Below are 15,256 nucleotides of genomic sequence, written 5' to 3'. Positions count from 1 at the left end.
AAGATATAATAGTAAAAGCAGGGGTTGAAAAACACACATGGGGTAGCAAACAATGCTAGGATATTAAAAATGAAGTAAGAGGTTAAAACTCACGCAAGAGGAACCAAATGGGGTAACTTCAAGTGCGTATATCTGGAGAACGGTAGGAAATAGAGGAATAGTTGCTTTTCAGATTTACATATGGAAGCCATATAAGCATATGGGGGTGCAAAATTTAATATAGGGTCATTTTGTCATGATGGGGGTAGGTTCAAGTGCACATATCTGGAGAACAGTAAGAGATATAGGGCTAGTTGCTTGTCTGGGGTCACTCAGATTTACAAAAGGAAGCTATATATGCACATGGGGAGGCCCTAACCCTGCGGGGCTACTCAAAACAAAATCCCCCCCAAAAAAAAATTTTACTCTTTCTTTTTAAATCTAAATTCTAAATAACACAAGAATATGTTGATCAAACCTCTTGGGTAAAGCCCCTAAAGTCTAGGGGCGAAGCTGCTAGTTAGATATATAGGAGATAGATTTTTAATATTTTTACTTTGGTTGTAGACTTATGGTGCTAATAGACGTTTTTTAAAACATAATTTTCTAACTTTGGGGGAAAAAAATAAAAATTTTTTTTACAGAACTTGTACATTATATAAACGTCTACAGTTTCATGCCTCTATTATAAATTTTAGCATACCACGGATATATTTTAAAAAGAAAATAGTGAATAAGATTGACATAATTTTGATATTTCTTCATGTTTTTAACAGTAATCATATGTTTTTTTACATTCATAAATGGTAAAAAAAAAGCTTTTTCACTTTGAATATAAAATTAATTTATCTGAAAATTAAAATTGATTAAAATTTTCATAAAAATCAAAATAGGAGGCTAAACTAGAAAAATGCTTTTAAATACTGCTTATATTAACCCCCTTCTAAATCACTGTTAAGTTGGAAATTAGCTACTGAAACACTATAAATTTTATTTTTGTTAAATATTCTGAACCTAGTAATAGTGTCTGACTGATTATGACGTTAGAAAAAAAATTAGCCAATGAGAGTCCACTATAAATTTTACCATTGGTTAATAATGACCTCTCATTGGCTAATTTTTTTTCTTACGCCATAATCAGTCAGACACTATTACTGGGTTCAATATTCTAAAACTGTTATTTGACTGTTAAAATCCTTCCTGTAAATCATGTTTGAATCACTTCAATCAGAAAGTTAATTTAGTGTCTCAAAACCCGTTTCCTTCCATCAAGGAAACCACCGGTTCTCTTTAGAAGTCAGCCCAGTGCACAAAAAGACAAAGGACCTCTGGAAATTTTAGGTCAACCTATAGAAGATGGCCGATTTTATAAAAGCCTAGTTCACAAAAGACATAGGTCGACCTCTGGAAATTTTAGGTCGACCTAAAGATGATTAAGGTTGACCGATTTTATAAAGGCATTTGTTAGTTGTACTTGTTTAGGTTGACCTACAGAATAAATCGGTTGACCTCTAAAAGTTGTTTGTGAACTGGGCAAAAGTATTTGTGGGTTGTAGCTTCCCATACCCTTAATAAGTTGGAAATTAGCTACTGAAACACTTAAAGATTCCGCGGTTGCCATGTAATGTTTAATTTTTAATTTTTTTAATTGAAAATCTATAAAATGATAATTTACTAGAAATTGGTTTAAACTTTAAAAAATTAGGTAATACAATTCTATTTTTTTCAGTTTTATTTCTTTGTTAAATTATGAACCCTTTTTCGTAAGAAAATTATAGGTTGGTAACCGTAATTATCACACTCTCAGAAACTTTCGTAAAGGTCACTCGAAACCATCGTTGCCCATAATGTCAAATTTGAAAGCAGCTATTTTAAACCTATAATATAATGAGGCAAGGGTTTTTTTTGTCTGTAGCTCAAGATTTTGATAATTACTGCATTGAATTCTCCATTTTTGGAAGCTTCTCATATGTTCCGGGATAATTTAGAGCTTTTTAAGTCAAACCTTGTGTATTCTACGACGAAAAATTCTCTATTAGACAAAAATGTAGTAATTTAGTAGGATAAACGTTTTTTCGGCATTATTCTCTATAATATACTCTGACACTTGTTGAATCAGACTGTAGAGCTAAATATAAAAATAGACCCCCCCCAACTACTTTAAAGTTTACTTTTTACCATAGATGAGAATTTTTTGTAGATCTCATGGGGTTTTTAATTTAATTCTTATAATAAATAAAGAAAAGGATGTTTGTCTGTCTGTGTGTCTTTTTGCCTGTACCGAAGGATCTCGCTAACCACATTGAACCGATCGGGTTCTCCTTTACTACAGGGTAGCTTCTCATAGGTCCCGGGAAGATTTATAACTATTTTGGGGGAAAGTACCACCACCCTCCCGAGATAATCGCTTCTAGAAATAAATTACCCTCCCCTCAAATTTTTTTTAAAACTAAAATAAAAAATGGGGTTGGCCCCTCTCCTCCCCCAAATTTTTTTTTACTTTAAAAAAAATATAAATTAAAAACATAGGTTTTGGGATTCAACTCCCCCTCCTCAAGTGCCCTAGAAGCCTCTAGGGGCGTAGCCGCTATATATATAAAGGATCTCATATAAAATTTATATATTGCTTTATAATTTGCTAACAGATTTCAAATAATTTAAAAGTCATATCTAGTCAATTAGTTATTAAAAAGTTGTTGGCAGCTTGTTATAGCTGCGCCATTGATGAACTAGCTTTCAAACTTCGTGACTTAAATACATTCAGAACATGGACAATCTCTCTGCCCTAAAGGCCGAGCTAGACAATGAAAATGATGAAATCCCAGAAATTGATTTTGCTAATTTCACTGAAGAACAAAGAAATTGGCTACTTTGGTTGAAAGGTAGGTCTGTAAGAGGGATATATGGGAGGAAATGTGTTTTTAAGTGAAAATTCCAATGAAATGTGCCCATCGATCTATTCTATATAATGTTTTGTCTTTCTGTCTCGGTCATAATTTAAAAGACAAAAACCTTATTTTTAAAAATATTTGTGGTTTTCTTTAAGTTTTGCATATTATCTCTCTTTATTTTCTTTATGACAACTGAACATCTGCTCACTAACGCACTTTGTCCGTATTATATTGCATGAATTTTTGGGCTTTGCTAATTTTTGATGATGTCATTCTTTAGTTTAATGTTATTTAAAATGACTTGGTAATAAAAAGTATAATATATTATTATACTAGTCTACAAATCACTTTATTCGTTGGTCTGTAATGCTCTTGAGAACATTATATGTTCGTGGGGGAAAGATAAAAGTCTTAATATTCTCTGTAACTACATATCTATTTAAATAACTATTTCTCCCTTTCTCAATAAATCAATTTTCCTCCCCCGTCATCACTTATAAAAGAAATTAGTAAACATTTAATAACCAATGATAGTTTTAATGAAACTTTAAAATTACATTTTTTCACATTACCATCATCAAAGGGTTAAACTGTTTACAATTTTAGTTTTAATATTTTAACACTACGGAAGTGTCGCTCCAATCAAATACTTTTAAAACAAAGTTTTCTTAAAGTTACTATATTATGTACGCATATTTTTTTTTTAAAAAATTAATAAAAATTAAATACTTCAATGTAATTCAAATAGCAACATGAAATAAAAATCTTAAATAATTCGATAAACAAATAGAATAACGGTCTTATCGCTTTGACCAATGAGAGTTTAATCAGGATTATTAGAGCACTATGAGTATTCAATACTCTACCTTTAGAAGACTCGAGTTTTATTTTCTATATAGATATGTCATAGATCTTGATGCAATAAAGCAAGCCGTTTTATAAAAAATCTGTCGAAAATATTTCATAAGGTAAAAAATAGAATATTCATAAAAAAGGACGCGCACCAACTATTCTATTCCCCAACAAGGCAAAAAATCAACACATCAGGCACCGAAATTTTTCGTTTATTGGCATAAACATCATCAGGGTCTAAAAAAATATTAAATTTTTTTCACAAAAAAGTATAAGAAATGGTTATATACACAATAACATAACAAATCATTTTAGCAAAATGGTCAAAATTTAAAGAAACAAGGACAATTATATCAACAAAAAGCGTAGTAACAACAGGACTATGTAAATTTAAAATATGTAATAGAAAATAGAAAATAGAAAAAGTTGTCGCTCATTTAGGTATAGAATAAGACTATCGGTTTTACCCCCCCCCCCCCCACCCAAGAGGCCTCTAGGGGCACTTGAGAAGGAGGAATTGAACATCATGTTAATAACAAATATTTGAAAGTTCTCTATCTCAATTATTTTTAAAAGGTTGGTACATCACTGACGAACCTGTTCCATCATCTTTTGGATTAAAACTTCATGACCTCTTTCAAAGAATGCCAGGGACGGAATGGATACCATCCTATGAGGTAATTATTTTCGGTATTATCCCCCCCCCCCCCTCTGACAGAACTATGAACTCTGGCCGCGGCGCTTGGCATCCTTGCCTGTCTAGCCGCATCGCTCAGCCCCCTACCCTATAACTTAACCTAACCTAATTGTAAACAAAAATTGTTGTTCTGTGCCAGAGTCATAGTTCTGTCAGGGGGGGATGGGACCAAAATTTTAAAGTATTTCATAGATTCAAACATAGATTTCGGCGGCCGCAGCTGTACCTAACAGCTGCCAGCTGCCGCAGTTGGCGGAAAAATGGCAGGGGAGCTTTAGGAAATTTCAATTTCGTATGTAGGCCCTTAAGTTTAAAATTTGAAGTCTCTAAGTCAAAAATTGCGGTCACAGGAGCCTTTTAAAGATTTCTAGATGACCTGCAGGATCAAACCTGGAACCTGAAATTGGCTTGAAAACCCGTTATCATATGAGGATGTACTACTTGGATGAGGATGTTCAACGCCCACGCCCCTTCTCCGACCGTTAAGGGTTAAGCTTCTTCCAGCAGAGATTTTGATTTAGGTTTCTGTTTATTATAGTTATTCCAATTAAATAAATAAGTTGAACCAAGTTTTTATATGAAAAATAACTGCAAAATGTTAAGAGATTTTTGATAAAATATCATCAAATGTTTTAATTTGTTCAAAGTGCAAAATAACACGGCAAAACATCATTAAATGCTGTAATATGCAAATGTATATTAATTAGGGTTGGGCCGGATATCCGGTGTAGCCGGATATCCGTCCGGATATCCGGCCATTTTCAATATCCGGCCGGATACCGGATATTGAAACTATCCGGCCGGATATCCGGCAATATAATTTTTTATATTTTACAACAAAAATCTCTGTTTTTTTTTAATCTTAAATGGCTGTAATTTTCTTATTATTGAAGCTAGAAGAACAATTTTTTCTGAATATGTTTATCTTTATGTAAATTTTATATTAGAAATCTCAAAACATAAATTTTGGCGGTGGCAGCAGTACTTGGCAGCTGCCAGCCGCAAACTGACGGTTGGCAGGTAAACGGCAACGGATTTTATGAAATTGTAATATGTCATGAAGATATATAAAAAAAGCCTAAGTTTAAAATTTGAAATCTTTAAGTAAAAATTTGAGGTCACAGGAACTGTTTAAAGATTTCTGGAGACCTGGAGGTTCAGGACTTGCAGGATTATACATGGAACCTGAAATCGACTTGAACACCTATATTACATATGAGGATGTACGACTATAGGATATTTTAGTATTAGATAACATGAAATGCTTTGTTTAAGTAAAAAAATATTTTTACTTTTTACCTGAATGACCTTACCAGATTTGCTGGCATCCTGTGCCCGCCAGGAAGGAGGTATTAAAAAAATTTCAACTTTCAGTTATGTGTTATACCCATATTTTATAGTTATAGCCCTCTACCTTTTATACACAGAAAATAGGATAGAAAAAAAACAGAGGGGGGGGGGGCAGGCATTCAACGCCACCTCCCCGCCCATCCTCCAACCGTTAGGGGTTGATATTGCAGATTGAGGGTAGTAATAGTTAATTAGATTTATTTGCTAAGAAGAAAGATGATTAAATAGTTACTTAATTTTTAAGTTTTAACCTTAATTTTATCCTATTATATAAAGTAGTAAGCTTTTTTTGTCTGTAGCAAAGGATCTCGCTAACCGCTGAACCGATATGGTTCACTTTAGAGTGAAGCTTCTTAAAGGTCCTAGGATGGTTTTAGGCTGTTTAATTTTTATGAAAAAGTCGTTGTAAGGTTTTAAGTTATTTTTCTGCACTTTCATGTCCCTTCTAATAGCCCTAGATACTACGGACGCAGCCGCTAGTGTATAATATAAAACACCAGTTTATGAAGAAATTTTTTTTAGCGGGTATAGTCCCTTTCGTGGCAACGCCCCTTAAGGAGCGATTATTCGTATTTTTACAGTAGCTTTCCTCCTCGCGGGAAACTCTAACCTTGCGGGGCCAATAACCTATTAAAAGCAATTTTAAAAATACAACGAATCGCTCCTTAAGGTGCGTTGCCACGAAAGGGACTATATCCTTTTTTGATACTTTTATATGTAGTAATTTGGCCGGATATCCGGTAATTTGGCCGCGCGGATAGCCGGATATTTGCCGGATATCCGGCGTTGGCCGGATATCCGGCCGGTTACCGGATATCCGGCATTTGAAATCAGCCGGATATCCGGTATCCGGCCAAAAAAATATCCGGCCCAACCCTAAATTAATCAAACTGTTTACATTACTATAATTTACCATTCTTTTTTTCTAATTATGCATTTTTTATCAAAAAGGTACATTTTTATGTCAAAGCATTTGATGGTTTATAATCTCAACTTGTTGTACATTTTCAAATTTTGTTTTTTCAATCATTTAGTCCTATATAACAGAAACCAAGTATATTAACCTAAAAAAAATGCCCTACATCACTACTGGAAGTTGCTTAAACTCACTAAATCATTCATTGCATAGTCTTATTTTCTTTGTTTGTTTGGTTAAAAATTAAGGAAGACAAAGAAAATAACTCATTTTAAATAAAATATAAAATGTTAACTTTTAATCTTTTTATAGATTTTATTTTGCAAATACACTTAATTTAATTTAAGATAATATACACCTCTGTAAAAGGCTTTTTTTAGTACATAATGGAGAAAGTTCCGGGTCCACTCTTGAAGGATGAAAACCTACCCCGCGGATGGCAGAGAAAGATTGTGCTGCATGAAAATTGCAGTAAACCTTTGGAGGTTTTTATCATTGGTCCTAATCGGAAACGATTCAGGGGTGTTTTCACACATAGTACCTATTTAAGCACTAACATCTCCCTCACCCGTCACTTATATTTCCAATTTTGAATAAGAAATTGAAAATGAGGGGGGGGGGGAAAGTTCTTCTTATATTTCATCTAGGGATGGCAATCCGTCTAATTTTTTAACTGAATTCGGATTCTTACAAGAATCCGTCCAAAAAAATGGCGGATTTTCGCGGATTCCCGATTTAGATCCCGGCTTCTAGCAATATTTTAAAATGCTTTTTAAAAAAATAAATTAAGCATGAAAATCTATGAAATGAAAAATACCTAAAAAAACGCAACTTTGGATGCTACCCACCATTATACCTGAAGTTAAGAAGGAACAATAAAATAGTTTTTAGGTTTATGTCTGCCACATTTTAAATATGTTTTGTATTTGTACAGATTAAGTATATGTTAAAAAAATAGTTCAATTTAGATTATCTTGGTCAGCAAAGTAGCAAAGCACTAAAAATTCAATTAAGGACAAACAAACTAAATGAATTATAGAGAAGATGTTCAGTTCATAAATGTGCAATGATATTAGAAATCACGAAACCTCTCAGATATAAATTAATAAAAATTATTTTCACAGTCTTTTATGCATGACCGAGAGACAAAGTAATTATACATTTAATCATAGCTGCCGAGAAAATTTAATTGCCCCCATAGGTTTCAGACGGACAGACTGACAAACAGATAAAGTAAATTATAGAATATCTTTACCACTAAAAAAACCCGAAAAAAGACTCAGTCATAGAAAGGAAACTCTTTATTTAGCCTACCAAATCCAAAAAAATTGGCCGAATTCCGGATTCGGATTGCCAACCCTAGAACTTGTTCATTACTTTAGGTCAGGTTAGGTTATATTAAGTACTAGGCAGTCAAACTAGGTTATATGCCTCGCTGGTGTTAGTTAGTCATAAGGGAAAAAACTATCTCTGTATTTTCAATCAATTTTAAAAATAGGGAGGGGGGGGGGGAGTGCTCCACCGTTACATTGTGCGAAACCACCGGTTTAGGACAAAGTCAGAGTTAGAGGAGTATTTCAAGAAGACTGGTGAAACAACTCTGAACCCAGATGATTTCGATTTCTCAATTTTCGGCAGAAATAATATGAAGGTAAAACACTTAATTTGCTGGCTTTTGATTAAAATTGATACCTAGGTATTTTTATTCTTTTTTTAAATAGTCTAGAAAACAACGCCATATCGTTTTATTCACCATTTTAACAATTAGATGCGGTTCATTAGGCAGAAGAAATTAAAAATATACACCTATAAAATTTCTTCATAAAATGTTTAAAGAATTAGATGATACCCTAAATTTTTTATTTATTTTTAGACAAGAAACATACCATTTTAATCTAATAATAGCGGCTACGAACCTTGTATCAAGTGCTCTTTATTTAAAGGTTCAGAGAGAGGCAAAAATAGCCTAAAACCATCCTGGGACTTATGACAAGGTTTCCTAATATGGAGAACTCAAATAGTTTTCTAGATCTTAAGTGTAAGACAAAAAAACTATTTTATAAAATAGGATATGCATACCATGATTTTTTTAGAGTAATACCAACCCCAAAGATGACCATGAGCAGCCACAGTCTGGTGACAAACAGATGGCCCCTGTAGCGCCAGCTGGAGGTGAAGGTGGACCTCCTCCCCATCAACAACAGGTATGCAAAGTTTTAATTTGAAAAAAAAATTCTGCAACATTGTTTTTAATTACTGTAGCTTCTTAAATTATTTTGTTCGCCCAGGGATGCGGAGCTGTTTTATTTTTGTTGCGGCTTCGGCTCAGCGAAGCTGCCTCTAAAAATAACGGTTCCGGCTCCGTCTCCTTCGTAAATAAAGAAAAATCAAAGGTCTAATTTTAACTTTTGAAGGTTCTATAATTTTTTGGAGAAAAATGGACTTGAAGCACAAGGGTTTCCAAATTATGAAAGAGGGGGGGGGGGTAAAATGTGGTGACTCTGCACACGACATACCAGCAATTTTATTTTGGGCGCTACTCCCTTAGTTTTAGAGATAATTGAGTGGAATCTTTTTGGTTGTGTCACTAATTGCCCAAACTTTTGGTATCTTTCAAAAAAAAAAAACGGCGGAAGGACCGCTACTCGGCGCCATTTTCCGCCGACGCTAAAAAAAAAATTATTTCTCGCCGAATTAGGCAATTTGGAATCATTTGAGACCATGTTATTTTTTTCAAAAAATTTTCCTTTTACAAGTAACCCTGCGGAGGGATTTTCAAATTCTCGTTTATCAAGGTATATCTTAAAATCAGTGCCTCTCCTGTGCTTTTAAAGATTAAAACAAGATTTTTAGGTTGGTCAGTAATTACCCAAAGTTTTGCATCTTTCAAAAAAAATTGCGGGGGAACCGCCGTTCGCCGCAATTTTCCGCCGCCGCCAAACAAAATTTTTTAGCATTTCTCGCCGAATTATATCTTAAATTCAGTGCTTCTCCTGTGCTTTTAAAGATATTGAAACAATATCTTTTTAGGTTGGTCAAACTATCCGTATTTTAAAAAAAACGGTGGCGGGACACAACCAAAAAGATTTCACTCAATTATCTCTAAAAGTAAGGGAGTAGCCCCCAAAATAAAATTGCTGGTATGTCGTGTGCAGAGTCACCACATTTTATCCCCCCCCCCCCTTTAAACATTAAGTTTAATCAAGGTATTAAATTTTTTTTTCAGATTCTTTTTAGCTACCCCTAGTGTCGGAGCCGCACTTAAAATAACGGCTCCGGCTTTTGGTTTCTATTCATTTGTATGGTCGTTTGGACTTTCAATACAGTGCAGTGGTAGCAAAAACGTTTTGTTTGTTTGGTTGTCTGTGTGTGTGTATTAACTTTTAGAGGTTTGCATTTTTTGGCCGATTATAAAAGTACACATTACAATGATATTTTATACACCTTAAACTCAACAAAACGTTTGATACTTTAAAAAATCACGTAGCGTATTTTTACAAGCGAAGCTTTTCTATGATTAGGATCGGTCTGTACGTCCGTAACGGATAGCTTTTTTCGTTATTTGGGTTTGTTAGAACTGTCCTAACGGTTTCAAACGTTGCATGATGACTCTTGCAGTAGATAGATACGATTTAGAAAGCGTAACAACTCTGAGTTACCAGAATGTCAGTACGTAAATTCATAACCTGTAGATATTTTAAACTTTTTAATTAAAATCTTTTTATGTGATATATTCATCCAATTGATCTGATTTTTGGAGTACTGATTCCTATTACAATAAGGTACAATATTATAAGCGAAGCATCTCTATAATCAAGTCCTAAACATGTCAGTATGTCCTTAAACAGAATTCTGTATATAAGAAGTTTTGCAATAAATTTACGTATAATTTTGTTAAAACTTATTTACTTATATTTTGTATATTCACTTCTGACACTCTACAAGAGTTAATGTCTGTCATACACTTTCAGAGCTTCGCTTTTATGGATGTTTTCTTCCTTGTTATTTTATCTCTCACTAGCGGCTAAACCCCTGAGGCCTATAGGGGCACATGAAGGGAAGAGGGGTTGATTTCTACTACCTTTTTTAGATTTAAAAAGTTTCTTTTTAATAATATTTTTTTTTGGGGGGGGGGCAGTCGACAATCCCCCCATTTTCATTTTAGTTTGAAAAAGAAAAAATAGTGGGTAAATTTTTTTTCTTGTGATGATTTCTCTTTGGAGGGTGGTGGTACCCTCTCCCAAAATAGTTATAAACCTTCCTTGGGCCTCTAAAGAAGAATCGTATTATTTTTAAAAAGTCCTTTTAAAATATTGCTAGAATTCGGAATCCACGGATTAATCCGTTTCATTTTTGAGCGGATTTTTGTAAGAATCTGAATCCGGACCAAAAATTAGACGGGTTGTCAACCCTAGTTTTAAGACTTTAAAACAGAACTAGCAGCTCTGCCCCTTGCATCTAAATCCTCAATCTGTATTTAAAGTGGCAAGAAGGGACTAGAAGCTTAAAACCATCAAAAGATTCATATTCGAAATTAAGATAGCCTAAACCCATAATAGGATCCATATGAATCTTATTGGTTCAGTATTTATTGAGATGCTTGCTTTTTATATGATACTAGCGGCTTCGCCACTAGTCTCTAGGGGCTTCTCCCCAAGGGGTATTGGGAAGCCCCTCTTTCATATAGAATCGTCTGTCCGTATTTGTATAAAAAACGGGGGAGGGGGGGGGGGAAGTTGAGGAGGGGTTTCATTGGTGCTTCACCCCAGTGTGCGTAAGAATTTCCCCCACCCCGCTTAATTGTTTTAGTTTACAAAAAGAAAAAACTTAAGGGGCGATTTTTTGGGAGGGGAGCTGTGGGGGGAGGAGTATGGGTGTCCCATTCTGCCATATTTCTTCATAGGTGTGAATTGATTCCCTAAAGCAACAGTCATGTCTAATTTTAACATTCTAATTCTGTTTAAAGTCTTGAAATGCTAAAATAGCTTTGACAATCAACCCCCCCCCCCCCCTCTTCTTTCATTCATTTAAATTGAATTATAGATACAAGGTAGGTATATTCATTAAATATTATTCAAAACTACGAAAATTAGCATTACCTCTCGTTAATGCATTTGAAATATAATTTTAGACAATGATAGAAATGAATAATGAATAGACCTCTAGAAGAATAAACATTTAATATTAAACACTAATAATAACATAATTAAATAGTACAAAAATAATCTGTAAAATTACTCTAGCGTCATGTCAGTTATAATTGATCAGTTTTAAGACAAAAATTTACAAGTTGTTAATCCGTTTCTTACATGTATTTTTGTTTTAGGATAACGACAGTACCTTGAAGGTCGGACCATCCAAGAGGCACTGCCCCACATCGCTGACTGGCTCCTCTCTCACGTCTACACCACTGGCTTATCCAGGATATCCTTCTAGCTCTGGATCAACAATCGGCAGTCTAGTGTCCGCCATCAAGACCAGGCTTAGGATGTGATCCTGGTGACGTTCCGCTTAAAATAGAACTGCCACCACATCAAGTGAGTTATCTTTCATTATGAGATAAATATTTCACAAAGATTTAATATTTAAAATTTAATATTTTTTTTTTCCATCTGCCAAAGTAGTAGGATGTTTGTTTGTCATGATTTTTTGTGAATCTTGGTCATTGCATCATATTTTCATAATTTTTGCTGAAACTATCTGAAAAGTCTTTTATGAAAATTCAATTTCTCTGCAATTTTGTTGCTGATTTTCCCCAGTGCAGTGTTGGTATTGATAAAATTTTGCGTGCAATTTACATTTTAGAACCAAGAGATGAACATTTGAACATATCAAAATGAACAAATATAAATTCAAACATAAAGAGGTGTTTTTGTAGATATATGATTCATTCTTTTCTGAATTTTTAAAAAAATATTTTTTTTTCAGGGTAAAAAGAACACGAACACGATCCTGTTATTATATTTTGTTTTTTTTCCTAATAAATATTTTTTTCAATACTTGAAGATGATAGTTTAAAAGTAAACAAGGATAACAACATCGATAAAAACGAAGCTTAACACCTTAGATAGCCAGACAAACAAACAGGTCTGCCTCTTTCTGGCTATGTGCATGTCTAGCTTATGATCTCGCGACCCGCTTGACCGGTTCTCTTGTGTAAGCTTCTCACAGGTTTTTCTCTTTGGAGGTTAACTTCATCCTCCAAGGAGAGTACGCTCCGGAGAAAAATCGGCCACACTACGTGTTGATGTAAAGAAAGGTGTAAGACTGAATGCTCAGTTCAGTTAGGTTACATTATTTAACATTGAGTGGATAAGGTAGGACAACTGTCATGCGCTCAATTGAACCTCAGATTTGGGATAGTTAATACTGAGTAAGCAGCTTTAGTAGCATCTTTAATCTGATATAACCAGTAACTGGTCGAAAATGTGATGGGTTCGAATCTTGCCCTAAACCGAGTTAAAAACTTAAGTAGTTAATAGTTGAACATGCTTTCTTTCATCAGATACTGAAATTTAAAGTAAGAGTAGAGGGTATCAGGTATCTAAATAAGACAATGGCTGTTAAATTGGTGTATATCCCAAGGATAATAAACTAAATTAACCCTATAAATTACAATTATTTGTTGAAACGTTGAGCCACCCAACTAAATGAACCAGCCAATTAAAATCCAATAAAAGTCTCCAACGTTGGTAAGCTAACAAATAAGAAAACTTTATTATAAAACTTTGGGGGATTAGTGTAATAAACACCTAAATGTCCCCTCCCTCCCCCTTCCCAAAAAGAGAAAACTCATTAACATTAGTCCAGGACCAATGAGAAGCTACCCCGTAAAGAAAACCATATCGGTTCAGTGGTTAGTGAGATCCTTCGGTACAGACAGACATACATTCGGACAAAGATCCTGTTACTTTAAAAGGATTTCTGTATGTACCAGAGTATCTCGCTACCCAAATTGTTTTTTACTTTTTATTTAAAAACAAATATTGAAAGTGGAAAGTATGGTTGACAATCCGGATCAGATTCGGATTCTTACAAGAATCCGTTCAAAATTTGGCGGATTTCAGATTCTTTTTTTTTGACGGATTCCGGATTCTAGCAAAATTTTAAAAGGCTTAAAAAAAAATTTTAGCCCAACATTTAAGAACCCGAATCCGCTATTAAAAATCATAAAATTAATACTAGTTTTGTTAGCCCGGGACTATGGCCCTATGGGGCTAACAAACTGGTTTTAATCTTATAATTTTTTATTTTTATATCCGAGGAAAGCTGTCTATAATACGATGCAATAAATAACTAATAATCAAAGAATAAATCACAATTATTTTGATTTTATAAAAGATTTATTATTATAATGTAAAATCTAATGGCAGAGGTTTGATATAATCTTGATTTTCTTGTATAGGAACATAACCCCAATAATCCAGTTTTGTTAGCCCGGGACTATGGCCCTATGGGGCCAACAAACTGGTTTTAATCTTATAATTTTTCATTTTAATATCCGAGGAAAGCTGTCTATAACACAATGCAATAAATAACTATAATAATCAAAGGGTTAATTAAAGTTATTTCACTTTTATTCAATATTTATTATTATAATGTAAAATCTAATGGGAGAGGTTTGATATAATCTTGATTTTCTTGTATAGGAACATAACCCCAATAATCCAGTTTTGTTAGCCCGGGACTATGGCCCTATGGGGCTAACAAACTGGTTTTAATCTTATAATTTTTCATTTTAATATCCGAGGAAAGCTGTCTATAACACAATGCAATAAATAACTATAATAATCAAAGGGTTAATTAAAGTTATTTCACTTTTATTCAATATTTATTATTATAATGTAAAATCTAATGGGAGAGGTTTGATATAATCTTGATTTTCTTGTATAGGAACATAACCCCAATAATCCAGTTTTGTTAGCCCGGGACTATGGCCCTATGGGGCCAACAAACTGGTTTTAATCTTATAATTTTTCATTTTAATATCCGAGGAAAGCTGTCTATAACACAATGCAATAAATAACTATAATAATCAAAGGGTTAATTAAAGTTATTTCACTTTTATTCAATATTTATTATTATAATGTAAAATCTAATGGGAGAGGTTTGATATAATCTTGATTTTCTTCTATAGGAACATAACCCCAATAATCCAGTTTTGTTAGCCCGGGACTATGGCCCTATGGGGCTAACAAACTGGTTTTAATCTTATAATTTTTCATTTTAATATCCGAGGAAAGCTGTCTATAACACAATGCAATAAATAACTATAATAATCAAAGGGTTAATTAAAGTTATTTCACTTTTATTCAATATTTATTATTATAATGTAAAATCTAATGGGAGAGGTTTGATATAATCTTGATTTTCTTGTATAGGAACATTACCCCAATAATCCAGTTTTGTTAGCCCGGGACTATGGCCCTATGGGGCCAACAAACTGGTTTTAATCTTATAATTTTTCATTTTAATATCCGAGGAAAGCTGTCTATAACACAATGCAATAAATAACTATAATAATCAAAGGGTTAATTAAAGTTATTTCACTTTTATTCAATATTTATTATT

At 33.6% G+C, this 15,256-nt stretch overlaps 1 protein-coding gene across 1 annotated transcript; it reads left to right on the top strand.

The window, feature by feature from the left end:
* Positions 1-2,746: 2,746 nt before the first annotated feature.
* LOC145314991 (uncharacterized) lies at positions 2,747-12,634 on the top strand. The gene is made up of 7 exons (XM_080155060.1): positions 2,747-2,861; positions 4,299-4,399; positions 7,066-7,207; positions 8,188-8,336; positions 8,779-8,889; positions 12,012-12,222; positions 12,614-12,634. Exons 1-6 carry the CDS (start codon positions 2,747-2,749, stop codon positions 12,177-12,179), a joined length of 786 nt encoding a protein of 261 aa, XP_080011186.1. The 3' UTR covers positions 12,180-12,222; positions 12,614-12,634.
* Positions 12,635-15,256: the final 2,622 nt, after the last annotated feature.

This window comes from Acartia tonsa, chromosome 3 (genome assembly GCF_053477335.1).
Source record: "Acartia tonsa isolate MP-2025a chromosome 3, ASM5347733v1, whole genome shotgun sequence".
Taxonomy (NCBI): domain Eukaryota; kingdom Metazoa; phylum Arthropoda; class Copepoda; order Calanoida; family Acartiidae; genus Acartia; species Acartia tonsa.
This window is presented reverse-complemented; position numbering and strand designations above follow the sequence as displayed.

Excerpts from the sequence above, each read along its gene's own strand:
- LOC145314991 (XM_080155060.1), top strand. The coding sequence starts at position 2,747 with ATGGACAATCTCTCTGCCCTAAAGGCCGAGCTAGACAATGAAAATGAT. Across the intron at positions 2,862-4,298 it reads TTGGCTACTTTGGTTGAAAG|GTTGGTACATCACTGACGAA; the intron begins GTAGGTCTGTAA and ends TATTTTTAAAAG. Across the intron at positions 7,208-8,187 it reads TAATCGGAAACGATTCAGGG|GGGGGGGGGGAGTGCTCCAC; the intron begins GTGTTTTCACAC and ends AAAAATAGGGAG.